At 43.7% G+C, this 15,907-nt stretch overlaps 1 protein-coding gene across 1 annotated transcript in view; it reads right to left on the bottom strand.

Moving 5' to 3' along the window:
- The window catches only part of CWF19L2 (CWF19-like 2, cell cycle control (S. pombe)), a 71,410-nt gene that overhangs the window by 50,359 nt on the left and 5,144 nt on the right, over positions 1-15,907 (bottom strand). The window contains exons 2-3 of the mRNA XM_019528529.1: positions 14,406-14,531; positions 10,699-10,836 (exon numbers count right to left, since the gene is read on the bottom strand). Of these exons, the coding sequence (XP_019384074.1) occupies positions 10,699-10,836; positions 14,406-14,531 (264 nt within the window). The remainder of the gene's footprint in view (positions 1-10,698; positions 10,837-14,405; positions 14,532-15,907) is intronic.

Here is a 15,907-nt window from a genome sequence, read left to right as displayed (position 1 = left end):
ATACTAGAAACAAAAGTTACCTAAACTAGTTTTTCTAGTCATAAGTGTCACAATTTTAAAAACTGCCATCTCATAACTCACTGAAAAAGAGTTGAAAGAAGTCTTTTCCCCATGAATGACACATGCCCCCGGTGGCTAGGGGGACATGGCAGCAATGGGAACATGATGGCGGCAAGCAGAAGCTCCTGCAGACGCTGCTGGTGCTGTTGGTGAAGGGGGTGGAAGGAGGAGGGGGAAGGGGTGGCGAGTGCTGACCAGGGGGTGGCGACCTCCCACAGACACCGCCGACACCGTCAGTGGTTCCTTTTTGTAGAGTGTACACCGCCACGCTGCACCCACATGCACTCCCTATGCATCGCCCCTGCTTTTCTCCACCACTGGAAAGGAGGAACTCTGGCTTACTTAAAAAAAAAAAAAAGGCTAATTTCAGGATGCTCATAAATTTGGAATTAGAAAGGAAAGTGCAGGTGAGACACCATTCAGGAGCCTATACTTTAATTTGTACCATGGAAGAAGAGTTGAGTTCAGCCAGCTACTTTTTAAAAATGGCTTATAAAAACATTCATTAATTCATAAAAGTTAAGTAAGCCGATACAAACTAAGGATTGCATTGAGATCTTATCAGTAACAGTAAGCATTGTTAAAAAAATTAATGGACCAAAAGTGATGTGTTTAAAATAAGGTCTAATTGGTGAGCTAACAAATATCACTCCCTTAAGTTCCTTAAAGAGATGTTTTGGGTGGGTAGAGGAATTACTACAGAATGAAAAATGGCCTAAAAGGGGTGAATCTTCCATCATGGAAGTCAGCCTCAATATCTTTTGGAATGGGAACCAAAGTAGCACTGTAAGGCCTGAACCCGAGAGATACCCTGACCAAACCAGGAAGGGAGTGTTGGGTTCTGCTCCCTGCTCCCTGGCCTGTATCTTGCATTTTATCCAGTGAACATTTACTCTGAAATACAGTGACAGTTATGCAAGAAAGAATCAGAACCTCCTCATCTTTTTGCACATGCTCTCTCACTCCGGGCCACCATTCCAGAGAATCACAAAGTAAGGGCTAGAAGGGACCTCAGGAGGTAATTTCTAGTCCAACCCCCTGCTAAATGCAGGACCATTCCCAAGTATATCATCCCATCCAAGGCTGTCTAGCCTTGTTTAATGATAACCTGGCAATTGGAGTACTATCCTGAGAAGTGGGAGATGCGAGTTACTTTAAGGCAAGTAAATTAAAATATTCACATTTTATAGGCACCTGCACTAACACCCAGCTTTTTCTATAAAAGGTGGGTACCACCATCAGTTCTGTTTTTGAATGACAGTGGCCTTTTCACATGAAAGTGTTGTGTTGTGTTGAACTCAATGCAGTGACAGTCTGCTAGGCAGAGTCAAAGTCTATCATGGTGTACCATAGTGGCTGCCTCATGGGTTTAGGTGCAGGACAGCCAGTTTGTGAATCCCAGTCATACTTAGGCATCAAACAGACACTAAAACACTCAGAACTGCTAAGATGGTGTCCATTTTGGCTACAGACAAGCACATAGAAACGTTTTTTGGTGAAATTTTGGTACCTACATCTTTCAGGAACCTAAGGATAACTGTAGACACGCAGGACACCTGTTCCAACCCACTGTAATCAGATTATCAGATTTAATCAGCTAATCAATGTGCTAATCAGTATGCTCCAGCAGCCTCGGCGTCTCATGTATTCAGTGTCCCATGTATCAAAAAGGCAGCAGGGGCATTTTAACTAAAGCTCATTTGAAGCACAAGATGCTGAATACATGAGATGCACTTTAACTAAAGTGGCTCTCAAGAGCTTCCTTCCCCCACGCCCTCCCATCTTGCATGTGTAAAAGTGTCCTAAGGTTTTAGAAGGGGGTTTTGTGGACTGTGCTTTTGACTTAAGCCCTCTTGCATACTTGAGATGGAATTTAGGTGGCTAAGTCCTATAGTGAGTCTGCACCTTTGCATTGGTTTCAGGGAAGAGAGAAAGATCTGCTTGGATAAACCATCACTTCTGCAATTACTTGATAATTAAAGAGGATCTCTTTTGAAAAGGAAAAAATTGCTTATGCGAGGATCGGCATAAAATTATAGTAAGAATATGCTGAGATATTGTCATCAGTGACATACAAGGTACAAAAAAGTCCTGCTCTACAACTCCATCAGAAATAAATCTTCACTAAGAAACCCGTAAAAACTTTCTTGAGTGGATAGGTGACAATGCAAAAGCATTTAATTCCTTTTCCTTGTTTTTATTTCACTCATCAAAAGAAAGGTCACCTATCAGATGACAACCCTAATTAGCACCAAGGACACAAAGCTAACACAGTTAGCCTGCATTAGGGAAAGAACAAGCTAAAGATTCTTTATAGAAGTTAAATGTTTGAGTCAGCAGGCTCCGATGGAATTCATCCTAGAGCACTCAAGGAATTTGCTGAAGTAACTGCAGAGTTATCAACAGGGATCCTGGTTTTCTCCGATTAAAAAAAATCCCCAATTTTCAAATTAAAAAAGTAACCCCAAATCCACATTTTTCCCTGATTATAATAAAACACCACTAATATATAGATGTATATATAGTGGTGTTTCATTAGATATCTATATATTAGTGGTGTTTCATTTTAATTAGGGAAAAATGTGGATTTGGGGTTACCTTTTTTAAACTGAAAGTTGGGGATTTTTATTTTTTTTAATCAGAGAAAACCAGGATCCCTGATATCAACTATTACCTAGGAGAACTCATGGAGGTCAGGTGAGATCCCAGAAAACTGGAAAAGAGCAACTACCTAGTACTCTTTTTTTTTTTTAAGGGACTACACCAAGGAGCATTAAAAGGCTAGTCACCGACTTCAATACTTGGAAAGATCCTGGGACTTATCAATTAATATGAAAAACCCTAAAGGATAATAAGGTAACCTGATTTCCTAGGAAAAGGCAATGGGACTTGTAAGACATTAGTAAGGCTTTTGCTGAAGTCTTCCAGCACATTCTCATAAAAATAAAATACAGTCTAGATGAAAATACAGTAAGGTGGGTGTATAACTGGTTGGACTGCCATGCTCAAAGAGCAGTCAGCAGTGGTTGAATGTCAAAACAGGAGAAGCTATGAAGTGGCTTCCCCAAGGGTCTGGCTTTAAGCACAGTATGATTCAATTTCTTCAATGATAAGTCACAAAATGGAACTGAATGTATACTTAAAAATTATTTGTAGATGATAGCAAACAGGATGGGGTTACACACACTTTATAGGACCAAATTAGAATTCAAGAAAAGTTTTGATAAATTGGAAAACATATCTGAAACGAGGCAAAATTCAATAAGAAAAGTACTAGGGCTGTCAAACAATTAAAAATTTGATCACAGTTGTGCTATAAAAATGAGTTGCAATTCATTGTGATTTTAACTGCACAGGTAAAAATTCAAAATTACGTGCAGAAAAGCTCAAAATTATGCAGGTACTTTGTATGGTTCAGGGGTGGGTGAGGTGGGGAGTGTGTGGGGGGAATTTGTGAAGGTGTGGGGGGCTGTGGGTCTGTGTGGCGTTTGGAGCCCCAGGAGGGAGGTTGTTCACAGACGGGTCTGAAGCCCAGGGATGCCCAATACGACTAGGGTCTCCGCAGAGCTGCCCTGAGCCTGGGGTGCACCCCCTGCCCAAGTATGGCCCCAGCAGCAGTGGCCTCGCCTTACCCTTGCCCCAACAGCGACGGCCGCAGGCAGGCCAGGCTGGGGGCAGCTGCTCTGGTCCCAGCCCTGGTCCAGAGCCTGAACTTCCCCATTTACTTGCTCAGCAGGTCCCAGCTGGTCCCAACCAGCCCTGGGCCGAGGATGCCAGGCAGCCCCTCCACAGTCCAGCACTGCCTTTCCCAAAAACCCAGGTCTGCCAGCCCGGCTGCTTGGGGCCCTGGACAGGAGTTGTGGGTATGCCTCCCTCCGCCTTCCTGCTGCAGATGCCCAAAGCCCGTGTCTTGCCAGGACCCACACAGAGCCACTGCGACAGGGCTGCCTGACACCCTCAGCCCCATTGTATGGGTTCAGGACTGTCTGGGAGTTCTGGCACAAGCTGCCTTGGAGCCCATGGGTCCCTGCACAGCCCCAGTCCAGGCCCCCTGGGAAAAGCAGCAATGACAGCCCAGCGGCCCCACAGAGGCAGCCCCTGCTAGAAGGCAGGAGCGGGATTTCCATAGAACCACCCCTGCAGGCCCTGGCCTTCACTGCACTGGAAGCCTGGCCCCAGCCCAGCACCACCAAAGCCTGGGCCACATCCAGTGCCACCGCTGTTGCTCTCCTCCCTGCACTGGAGGAGACACAGACTCCCACCAGGACCCAGCAGGTCCAACAGCTCTGTGTAAGTTCCATGGGGAGCCCAGGCAGTGCAGGGAACACAGTGGCAAGCTGCTGGGCACGGTTTGGGCTCCTGCAGCACTGGGCTGGGGTCAGACATGCAGTGCAGTGCCAGCCAGGGGCTGCGGGAGGTGATTCTGCAGGAATCCCACCCCCACCTGCTGCTGGCAGCGGCTACCTCTGCAGGGGCAAAGGCTGTGGGACCGCCAGACCAGGGATATGCACAGACCTGCAGGCCTGGAGGCAGCTAGTGCCAGAACTCCCAGGCAGTACCAACCCACATTGAGCCCAAGCCATGCCATCTTCCCCAAACCCCTGGCACTGCTGGCCCTGCTAGTTGGGGCCCAGGGGATTGTGGGTGCATGGGTGCGACTCCAACCCCCTTCCTGCTGCAGCCACCCAGAGCCCACGGCCCAGGCTGGCCTATGGCTCCTCTGTACTGCCACCACTGCCCTGCGAGGTGGCCTGGAGGAAGCGGCGATGGCAGCAGGGCAGGACAGGCTCCAAAACTATGTGAGTGATTAACATGTTAAAAAAGTTAACATGTTAATCAGTTCTTGCATTAATTGCACATGTTAACAGTGATTAACTGACAGCCCTTAAAAGTACAAAGAACAACATGTAGGAAGAAACAATCATTTAAACATACAAATACAAAATGGGGAATTACTGAGTAGGCTGCAGTACTAAAAGATAGGGACCTGGAGGTTACAGTGGACCAAAAGCTAAATATGATAGCAACAATAAAGTATTATTCAGGCAATAGTTTAGGAGAAAACATTAACAGGAATATTGCATTCAAATAATGGGAATTGATTCTTCTATACTCTTCAGCACTGGTGAGACCCTGCATGGAGTACTGTGTCCAAGTAATGTCACACTTCAAAATTAATATGCAAGCAATTCAAAAATCTGGAGGACAGAAAAAAATAATGAAAGGATTAGAAAGTCTGAGAGCTGAAGAAAGGTTGGAAGAATTGGGATTATTTAGTCTCAATAAAAAATGACAATGGGAAGGAAAAGTGAGTGCTGATAAAATGAAGTGGGTTATTATAACAAAGATAACACGATGAAACCTACGGACTTAAACTGGAACCAAAGATTTTTATGTTAGATATTAGGAAGAATTCTGAGGATAGTTAATGACTGGAACAGACTACACAAATAAGCTGTAGAATCTCTGTCACTGGAAGTTCAAGTGCAAGTTCAACAAACAATTGCCTGGAATAATCCTGCCCTGAGCAGAGATTGAATTAGATGACCTCCCTGACCAAGTGAAGCAGACAGCTTGGGCCAAGGCTAGCCCACCCACCCTGCAAGCTGGGGTTTGCAGGGGAGGTGCAAAGCATCTTGGGATGCTGGGGGACTTAGAGTTAACTGGAATCTGGAGGGGCTCTGGGATAGAAGTTCAATAAATTGATTTAACTTAAATCAAATAAGTCTGATACTACATCCATTCAGTTTTGACCATTTTGAAAACAGTTTATGTCCACTGAGCTTCTGCTGTGCTACAGATTTGAACTGGTATCCAATGACTTATACCAGTTTAAGTTTAATTTCTGTCCTTAACCACAAAGGCAAAAATAAATCCTGCTATGTGCATCTTTAATGTTATGTGCCACTTTCCCAATCTCCGGGAGAAATTAATCCTGAACCTTTGGTATTGCAGCCAAGCCCCCTACTGCTTGCTAAAAGCATTAATTACAATTTCTAATCCCAGGAACAGACCACTAAACGCTGTGGACCAGTTAAATCCATCTCCATCAGTATAGCCAACACATCAATCTAGCATATTCTTTTTGAAAGGCACTTAAGAATTGGACTTGGGCCTCCAATACTAGAGTTCTGGCTTTTCTTCGGGGCAGCTGTTTATTCGGTACCAACTTAACTTTAACTTTAGTTCTAGGTTCCTCTATTGTTTCAAGCAGAGAGACATTTGGCAAACTAACTACAAAACAAGAACAGCTTCAGGGGCTTGCTCAATAAAGATTACAACTATTAACAACAGTTGGCAGGTAAAAGTCCAAGGACTCTGACTCTCTAGCACACCTTCCTATAAAGACAGGCTATTTTCATTAGGAAAAACTATGGCTAGAGCAGTGACTCTCAACCAGGGTGCCATGACATCTTTTTAAGGGTACTACAGGGTGCCAGGCAACATTACCACCATTAGGTGTCCAAACACCTACATACAGATCATAAGATGACCTTAGAGATTTAAGAGAAATCTGTAGTTCAAAAAAACATTCTGACCAGCTGTAGTCTTACTTAGTTCTTTGATACAGAACAATTGCCTTATTATTTTCCACATTAAAAAAAAAAAAGAAAGAAAAAACAAGTGAAAGTTAAGAGGTGGCATTTTCTGAGAGACACCTTAAGTCTTAAAATGTTAAGAACCACTGAGCAAAAGAAACAGATGTCATTAGTTTTTGTCCGTTTAATACGGCATGCTGAAGCACAATATTGTGAAGGTCTGTTTACTGTGGGTGGAATATGCTGTTAATAAACTCTACTCTCACAAAAAATATTACAAAAGGGCAATTTTTAGTAGCTTAACTGAGGAAAACCCTAATGGCTCTAGAAAAAAACAACACAAAAGGCACTTTCCCCAAAAATGAAGACACCCCACCAGTCTAATTTCTGCCCTTTTCCAAAGCAGAAATTGCAAATTATTTCCCTTGATTTGCAATTAGATTTTCATAGAATGGGAAGTGATGAGCAGCCTTATTAAGAGCTGCCATCACATCTCCTATGCATTGAGGTATATTACATTTATTATGTAAGAGTTATAAATTAAACATTTTTCAAAGCATTAGCTTGGCAGCAAGGGATAATGTATTTTATACCAAGAACTATGCCTAAGAAATAATAATAGACACTCAAAAGCAGCAGTTCATCCTGATAAGATGAATGAAACTACTCAGCAGAGTTTAAGGGATGGCTTTTCTTCCTTCTTAGACAGAATATATCGTTTTCAGACTTTCAGCAATGTCCTCCCACTACTCTTCTGAAATACGACGGATTCATTTTGGTAAATATATTTTTCATTTTTCTCTTAAAGTACAAAAGAGAAATAATTCTTAAGTGTCAAGTTTGTGCACTATGAGGGTTCATAGACATAATCCCCCTCCCTCCCCCCCCCCCAAAAAAAACCCCCAACAAAAACCCAGAAAAGGCCACAGAGTCTGTATAGATTGGGCACTTCAGCAGGGCTTTTTGGTACTTCTGTCTAATAGCCGATTCAATTTTGGATAGTGCATAACCTCATCTTTAACAACCAACCAGGCTCCAATCAGGTTCTGTTTTGATCCAGTCAGTATGTACCACCATTTACATTACCTCAGTTGTTTTCTACAGAATATAATAAAACAGAAATCCACATGTTCCAAGACAGCTTAAGATGCGATTAATCTTTGCTTGGTAGCATAAGAAAAATAGAGCATGCAATGTGTGATCCAAACCCTGCTTAAATCAATATGAATCTTTCCACTTATTTCAATGGGTTTCAAAGCAGGCCCTTAATAGGAGAGAATTCAGCAGCAGTACAAAACAGAAGAAATGTAGTAAATTCAAACTGTGTATATTACTTGTTAGAGAGCTGCATGCAAAAATGTTGACATGAAACATGCACTACTATTTTATGTAATGTCTCAGGAGGCATTATTATGTAAAGAAGAGAAATCTTGGGAGGGGAGGCCTGTTTGTGGATGGAAGAACAAGAGTACCGTGTTCTTTTGAAAATGGTATGAAAATCCATTTTGATTTTATTTGGGTTTTTCATTTTTATACTATAATTCTTCGTGCTGACAGCTTGTATTCTTTACATCTGGTTTTGTGGAGCCTGATGGAAAATACAGGACTGAAAATGACACCCTGAGTCACTGCATCTAGTCCTCAAATATCATAGGCCTTCATAAAATCTCTCTCTCATATATCTATCTTCATATAATTGCTCGCTCTCTCTCTTTCAAAGTGATCAAGAATTTTGGTGTGGGCTACAAGTGCTGCATTTTAATATACTATTATTTGCCATAGAAAAGTACAAATAAATAGTAGTAAAGATACTATGCTTTGCTTTATTTTTCATTTTATAGATACCCTGTGTTACTAAATGTTAATTTTCTAAAACTCAGATTACATATGGTATTTCAAATGTTAATAGAAAAAAGAATTAATTGCAAGCTATGGATTTTTTCTCTTCATAAAACTAAATCAAAATTATACCCCTAACTCTAAATGTGAGTTTGTACAAGACTGAAGGGTTTAAGTAAAGCAGCGACAGGAGCATAGGAAATTAAGGCTGGAGGGACCTCACAAGGTCCACAGTACTCCAGGTGAAGCCTCACCAGTGCCAAACACCTGAAAAAAGAATGTCCCTTGATTTGCAAGTGACACTCCTATTAATATAACCCAGCATGCTGTTGCCTTTTTTTTTAAAAAAAAGAGTATGCTATTAGCTCACATTTAGCTCAAGGTCCACTGCAACCCCCACGTCCTCTGCACTACTTCAGATTAGCCAGTTATTCCCCAGTCCCCATTCATACATGCAGTTACTCTGTCCCAAGTTCAGAACTTTAAATTCAACAAGGACATGTCCTGTCTGATTGATTTTGGACCCTTTCTCCAGTTTATCCAGGTCATTCTAGATCTTAGGCCTACTCTTTCAAGTGTGTGCAGTTACACCCAGCTTGGAAATGTCTTTTTAGAAGGTATTTACTGCTTGCATAAGCACTCATACATGCTCACATGCATGCTCTTCATTAAGAGCAGGTATCTCTTCCTTTTGATAAAGCTAAGAGGAATGTATTTGCCATGGAGGGGACCATAGCAATCTTACCTGTCAAAAACTTGTATTAAAGTCTCATAAAAATTAATTGATTACTAACCTGTAAAATAAAACACATGAGTTAGAATCTGTGAAACTGGAACATAAATAAGGAATTAGGAATCTGATTTTAGTAATCTGGGTTAGCCTTTTGTTTTAAGTACTTAAAAAATTAAACTGCCAGTTGACAAAATGTATTAGCTGAGCAGGGAGCAAACTTTTTGGCAAGCGTTCTACAAATTACCTCTGCAAACTCCCTAAATCCACCACTCCTATCACCATTGCCCTGCCCAATTTACTCCTCTGCTTTCTGCTCCCAGTACTGGGATCCCTGCCTGACCTTCTGCTTTGCTTTTGGCTTCCTTCCTTGTGCTCCTTGCCTGATTTGCCGCTCTGCTTTCTGCTTCCTGCCCCATCTGCCACTGTGCTCCTGTCCCTTCTCTAATCTGCTATGTGCCATATATAAAGGCGGCCCATGGTACTTGAGGTACCACAGGCTGGCCATCCCTGCATTTAGCTGATGTTATTTCCCATTTAGCAATGCTCTTTCTAAAGAAAATACGTGAACAAATCAAAACACCAAAAAGTAAACAAGAAAAATGCTTGTGGTCAAATATCATGTGGTAAATATTAATTTCTTTAGACTGCACTTATTACTCTGTAAGTTTCAAAATAGTTTATTTGCTTACATTTAAGTAGTTATACTTTGTAAATGTTATGCAGCCATGCTTGAAGAGTTAGCAGCTTTAAGTGACCGATTCTGCTTTTGTACGGTCTGCAGAACCTCTTCCCCCCCACCCCCCCATTTAGTTAACTACAAACATAAACCGGCTCCTAGACCTTTAGCTTTCAAGTGTATGGTGGGAGAGCAGAATCGGAATGTTTGCCAGAAGCTCTGCAAAACAACTTAGATGAGAAGATTTGTAAACCTTACTGCTTTCTAATATCTGATAGTCCCTGGTCAGGGACATCCTGACAGCTGGTCTATAGCACCAGGCAGCTTCCGACAGCTGTTATTGCTCTTTTGATTCTTCCAGCTGTTTACAAATCTTTCCCAAGTGCTGCTGGAAGGAGGGCTTTTGGCTTTTCTGGAATCTTGAAGAGGTACAGCAAGCTTCCAGATCAGTCTAACTCACCGCTTGGACCTCCAGCAATCTTGCAAAGGACAAACTGGAACTTTAGATAATATATTTAAATCCTCAAGGTGGAATGGACACACTTTTGACCACTAAGGTTCATCATAATGTGCGCACACAGTGAATTTGTTCTGGTTTCAGAAATCCAAGATGTTGCCAGATGATAATTCAGGAGGATGCAACATATTATGCTACATTTCCATCTGGTCCACATATGTATAAAAGCATTTTCTTCTCTAGCACCAGTACAATTATTTTTCAAGATAAAATTGGAATGTATCTCTGATAGCAGAGTGGCTGAAAACTCAGAGACTGTATCCTTCTTGACATTTTTAGTAAAAAAAAAAATGCTGTTTCAAGCTTAACAACAGTCATACACTCTCTGCCTTACCTTTGAAGCCATTCGCATGAATAACAGGTTTTGATCCTCTGCTGTTCTTGTCTTTTCATTTTTGACCAAGTCCTTCAGGCTCAGTTTATCATCATCCTGAAAGTACTTAACTCGTTCTTTATCTACATGAGTAGTGACCTGAAAAAAGAACATTTTAAAAATTAATACTAATCTGATAAAAAAAGACTGGGTGCAAAATCCTGGTCCCACTGACTTCAATAGGGCCAGGATTTCGCTAAGGAGTTTAAAAACACCTAAAGAAAGAAATACAAAAAATAATGGAAGATGTAACAGTCCATGAGGATCAGATGCTCTGAAAAGAAGTTATTTCAGTCTTTGAATTCCCAGGACCCAAAGACCAACTTGTACCAGAAACAACCATTGTTGCAGCCACCAGTTAGAACTCACGCAACGTTGATGCCTCTGTTGTGTGATGCTACCACGGTTAGATAAAAGTTCTGTTCTAGTTCTCATTAGGGCTACAAGCATTACGTTTCTACCAAAAGAACTGCCATTCTTCCAGTAGATACTACAAGTGTACAAACATGAACACAGTTTCTCCCAACCCAAAATTAGCTGTTCTGGGAGGAAAAAACCCAACTCCAACCCAGTAGAGGTCACTCCCAGAAGAGTTTCTCCTGGGGGAATGAACACTTGTGCACTTCCCCACATCTTAACTCCTCCTAGGGACTAGGAATCAAACCACACAGAAAGGTTCCTGTGCCTTCTAGAGACCAGGGTCACCCCAGTCTGAAGGTGTGGGAGGCAGCTTCTCCCAACCACATTCATTCCTCCTAATACACTGGGAGCAGAGGGGAGGAAAACCTTCCAGCTGCTCACCACCAGCTCCTTGCCAGGGAACAAGCAGACGGAACATGGTAAAGCCCACACCTCCTCCTCACACCAGGAACTCCAGTGCAGGGAGCAGGGAGAGAGTCTTGCAGTGCTTTGCACCACTGCTCTAGTCCTCCCTAGGAACAGAAGAACAGGAACAGATGCTGCTCCCTATGTTTTCCCCAAACTGGGATTACACTGGTCTCAGGAATTCATGACAAGCAAGCAAGGGGAGCAGTAGCAGTCTGAAAACCTGCATCGCTCCACCTCCTGAAATCATTTCCAACCTGTGATGCCAGCTTTGGCTATTTACAAGGGGCCTGAACTAAGCTGCAGAAGTGTTGCTAAGCAGAAGACCCAAATCCTGTTTCTGACTGATTCATGAACCTTTGCAGATGTGACATCTAGCTTGGTCAGCATAGTAAAGGAAGCCATCAAACACAATTAAACAAACCACATGGCCTGGAAGGAGATAAGGGAAGACAATACATAAAAAAATCCATGCATACTATGTTATAGCTTTATCTTAAAATATTAGTAGATGTGCACTGATATAATTGGTCACATACCAGATCAGCACCAACAAAAGGAAAACTAACATTATCGGCTATCACCTTTTTTGGCCGATGTGGCCAATAATGTCACCGATAAATGCCGCATGCATGCACACAGCCACATCCATGCATGCAGCCAGGAATGCAGCCCAGCAGCTTGGAGAGGAGAGTCCTGCTGGTAAGTCTGTGGAGGGGGCAGATCAAGGGTTCCACAGTGAGGGAGGGAGTGGGGCAAGGGCAGATATTCTCAGCCAGGGCCCCCTGGGGCCAGGACAGAGCCATGAGTGATTCATCTAGGGGGCGTGGCTCCCCGCCGCTGCATGCACCCCTGGAGGAGGTATAGGGGGGCATGTATGCACCAGATTTATGCACAGGGTGGAGGCAGGCTGCCCACTGTGGACTGGGAGCCAAGGGCTGTGCCAGTTTCTTCCTGGGTGCTGGGAGTGGGGCAGCATCAATTGCATGGGACAGGTGGCAGTAGCAGGACTGCGAAGGGTGGCTATGGGGAATTTTGGGGTGGCTTTAGCCCAAGCCCAGAGCCTCTACCTAAAGCCACCCTTGCTCGGGGTACTCCACTCTGCTACCTTTACCTCAGGAGACCCACACTGGCTGCAGTGGAGGGCTCCCACAGAAAAGGCAGCAGAGCATAGTGCCCCAAACAGGGGCAGCACTGGAGGGGCGCTGGGGGGCTATAACCATCCCAAAATTCCCCATAGACCACCCCTTCCAGTGCCACCACCACCACCCACCCTACTCCCATCCCCAGTCCATCCCCCCACACCAGGAAGAGGCTGGTGCAGCTCCTGGCCCTGAAGTGGACAGCCTGCCTCTGTCCCACACAAATCTAGGGGGGCACATGCCCCCCATGCCTTCCCCAGGGGTCTGTGCAGCAGCAGGGAGCCACCCCCTCTCCCCACCTTCCTGTACCCCCTGGTCTAGCTGCCCACAGCTGCACCCTGCATCCCACCCCAGCCCTGTGGTCCCATTCACCGCCTGCCCCTTCCGCACTCCCTCCCTCACCATGGGGCCCTCAAACTGCCCCCCCAAACCCCTTCCCTCCCCCATGCCCCTTCCCCTCCACAGACTTAGCTGCTCTCCAAGCTACCAGGCTGCATTCCTGTAAATCAGCTACTAGATTGGTATCAGCCAATACAATTGGTTAATAATCAGCTATCTGTATCGGCCAAGAAAATCTCTATCAGAGCACTCCTAAATATTAGCAGTAGTGATAGATATAACTAAATGTATTAGATGTTATTTTGCTATAGTAGATATATTTTGTTAAGATGCTTAGATAATTTGTAAAATAAATAAGTAAATAAATAAAATGGAAAGCCTTGTCAGAGAAGACCATAAACTAAGTTAAAAGAAAAGAAAAGAAGAAACAGGACAGCAATGAGCAATATTACACAATGGAGAAGGAAAGGAAAGGAGAAATCCTCCCTCTTCTACGCGTACCCTACACTGCACATAGAACAAATTAATCTGTGAAAGATCAAATCAGACAAGAAGTCAGCAAATATGAACCCTTACTTGAAATCATAAGAAGAAAGATTAAGTGATTTGGACATGTAACAAAAAGGCCCAGCACCTTTGCCAACGCCATCCTGCAAGTGCTGTGAACAGACAAAGAAGAGGAAGACCTAGGACAAGCTGGATCACCAACATCAAAGACAGTATGGGATTAAAACTGACTGACTGTACAAGGATCGCAAATGACCAGGTAAAAGAAACTTGGAAGAAAGTTATTGCTACATCAAAAGGTGCCCCAATGGCTGGTGCGGCCTTGGAACTGACTGACAGACTGATATCACCATGAAATGATCATTCCTTCCAAAAAAACTGACATGAATATGTTTCTCTTATACAGGAAAAAGGAGGTGTGTGTTATATCTTTAAGTCATGCAACTATACAAACAGAACAAATAGCACTGGTAATAAGAATAGTTTTCACTGTGTTATTTAGTTTGGTGTAAAAAGGTGGTTCACTATTTCTCTTTGGTTACATGTTTTATAATAAGTATTCTCTATTTGGCTATGATATGTTACTACCACGACAAATACTACTAAATTGTTTTTAGATTTACGTTAAGCTGTTTCTATGTAAATACTAGCAGAAAATGCCAGCCTGAAAGTAAATATTGCCATTAATTAAGCAACCTTCCAGCATCTAGTTAATGTCATTGTACTGAAATTTACTTAGCTTATTTTCTAATCTATCTACTTTGTAAGTTAATATTTATACCACCAATATTCCATCATAAAAGTACATTCATGAAATAGTCTACATTTCAATAAAGATATTAGATAAAAATATACCATCTGTCTTTTTCTCCTTCCTCCTTTTGGCTCCACTGGTTCTGCCAACGCGTTCACAGGCCATGCCCTTCCAGATTGATCTGTCCTGACAAGGACCACTTCATGATCTTCTTGCAAGCTTTCAGTCTGTTCAGTTTTAAAACAGGTTAAGATTTTTGGTAAAAAGGACAGGAAAAAAAGGAAAAAAACAAAAACAGGAAAGAGCAAATAAATCATTTAAAGCCCTAAAACTTTAAAATGCAACAGGCATGTTACTTATTAACACTCACATAAAAAATGTAACAACACATTTTAACATAGTTGTTATATATTCTAATATTTAAAAATATATTTCAAAATATGAAGTCATGAAGGAAAATATAGTGCATTTAGTAGCAAATATAGTGCACTTAGCAGCAAATCCAGCATAAATAAAACCTATCCCAAAAATTTAACAATAGGCAGTCAGTCATTTGCTGAGAAAATGAAAACTATTTCTTAATACTTTAGGTGAAAAAACATACTGGAATGATCTAGTTCAGGGACAGGCAAAATATGGCCCACAGGCCAGTTTCAACCAGCCAGGCCACTAAACAATTTAGAAAATTCATATTTATCTGCCCCTGATTGCCTGTCAAAGATGATAGGAACCAGGGGCAATAGGACCCAGGGAGAGTCGGTGGAAAACTAAACAGCCGCAGCGGCAAATCTAGCCTGGACCCACCCCACCTCCAACCCCAGCTGGAAGCCTCTGCCTAGCAGGAGCTCCTGGAGGCTTCTGGCCTGGGGCTGTTCCTGCCTACCCACACTGAGGGAAATACAGATAAGTGGGGGAGAGAAGGACCATGGGGAATCATCCCAGGCCTCAGGGCCAGTCAGGCTGGCTCCTTTGGTCCTGGTGCTGCAGCTGGGAAATATGTGGTGCCAGCTGGCAGGCAGGCAGAGAGGAAGCAGGGAAATGGCTGCAGTAGGTGGGGGGAAGGGGTAGCAAGCAGGCATGCGGAGTGCAACAGAAGCCAGGCGGGAGCACAGGACCAGCGCCCGTGGGGCCCAGAGCTGGGTGGGGCTGCTAGGGGCTCTATGGAGCTGGCTGTACTGCTCAAGCAGGTAAAGGAGGAAGCCAGCCTGGCTCCATAGAGCCTCTGGCAGCCCAGGCCTCATGCTCCTGACACTCTGCTCTGGGCCCCATGCTCCTCCCCAGCTGTTGCTGCACTCCGCACACCTGCTCACTGCCTCCTCCCCCCCAGCCTGCTGCAGCCATTTCCCCGCTCCCTGCCCCCCCTATGCCCACCATGCAGTTCTCAGCTGCAGCACCAGGACCACAGAAGCAGCTGGGATGTAATGCCAGAGCAGCCAGAAGTGGGGAGAGAGGGATGGGGAAGTGGCAGGAAAAGGGCAGCAGGGGCAGACAGGGGGCAAGTGGCAGCAAGTGCAAGCACAGGCCTGCACCAGTGCCCCAGGGCCAGAAGTGGCAGGAGCGCAGAACCCAGGCTTGCAGGAGGTCTGACAGGGGCTCTGCCTGC

Source organism: Crocodylus porosus, unplaced genomic scaffold (genome assembly GCF_001723895.1).
Source record: "Crocodylus porosus isolate Cpor-Errol unplaced genomic scaffold, CroPor_comp1, whole genome shotgun sequence".
Lineage (NCBI taxonomy): Eukaryota > Metazoa > Chordata > Crocodylia > Crocodylidae > Crocodylus > Crocodylus porosus.
This window is presented reverse-complemented; position numbering and strand designations above follow the sequence as displayed.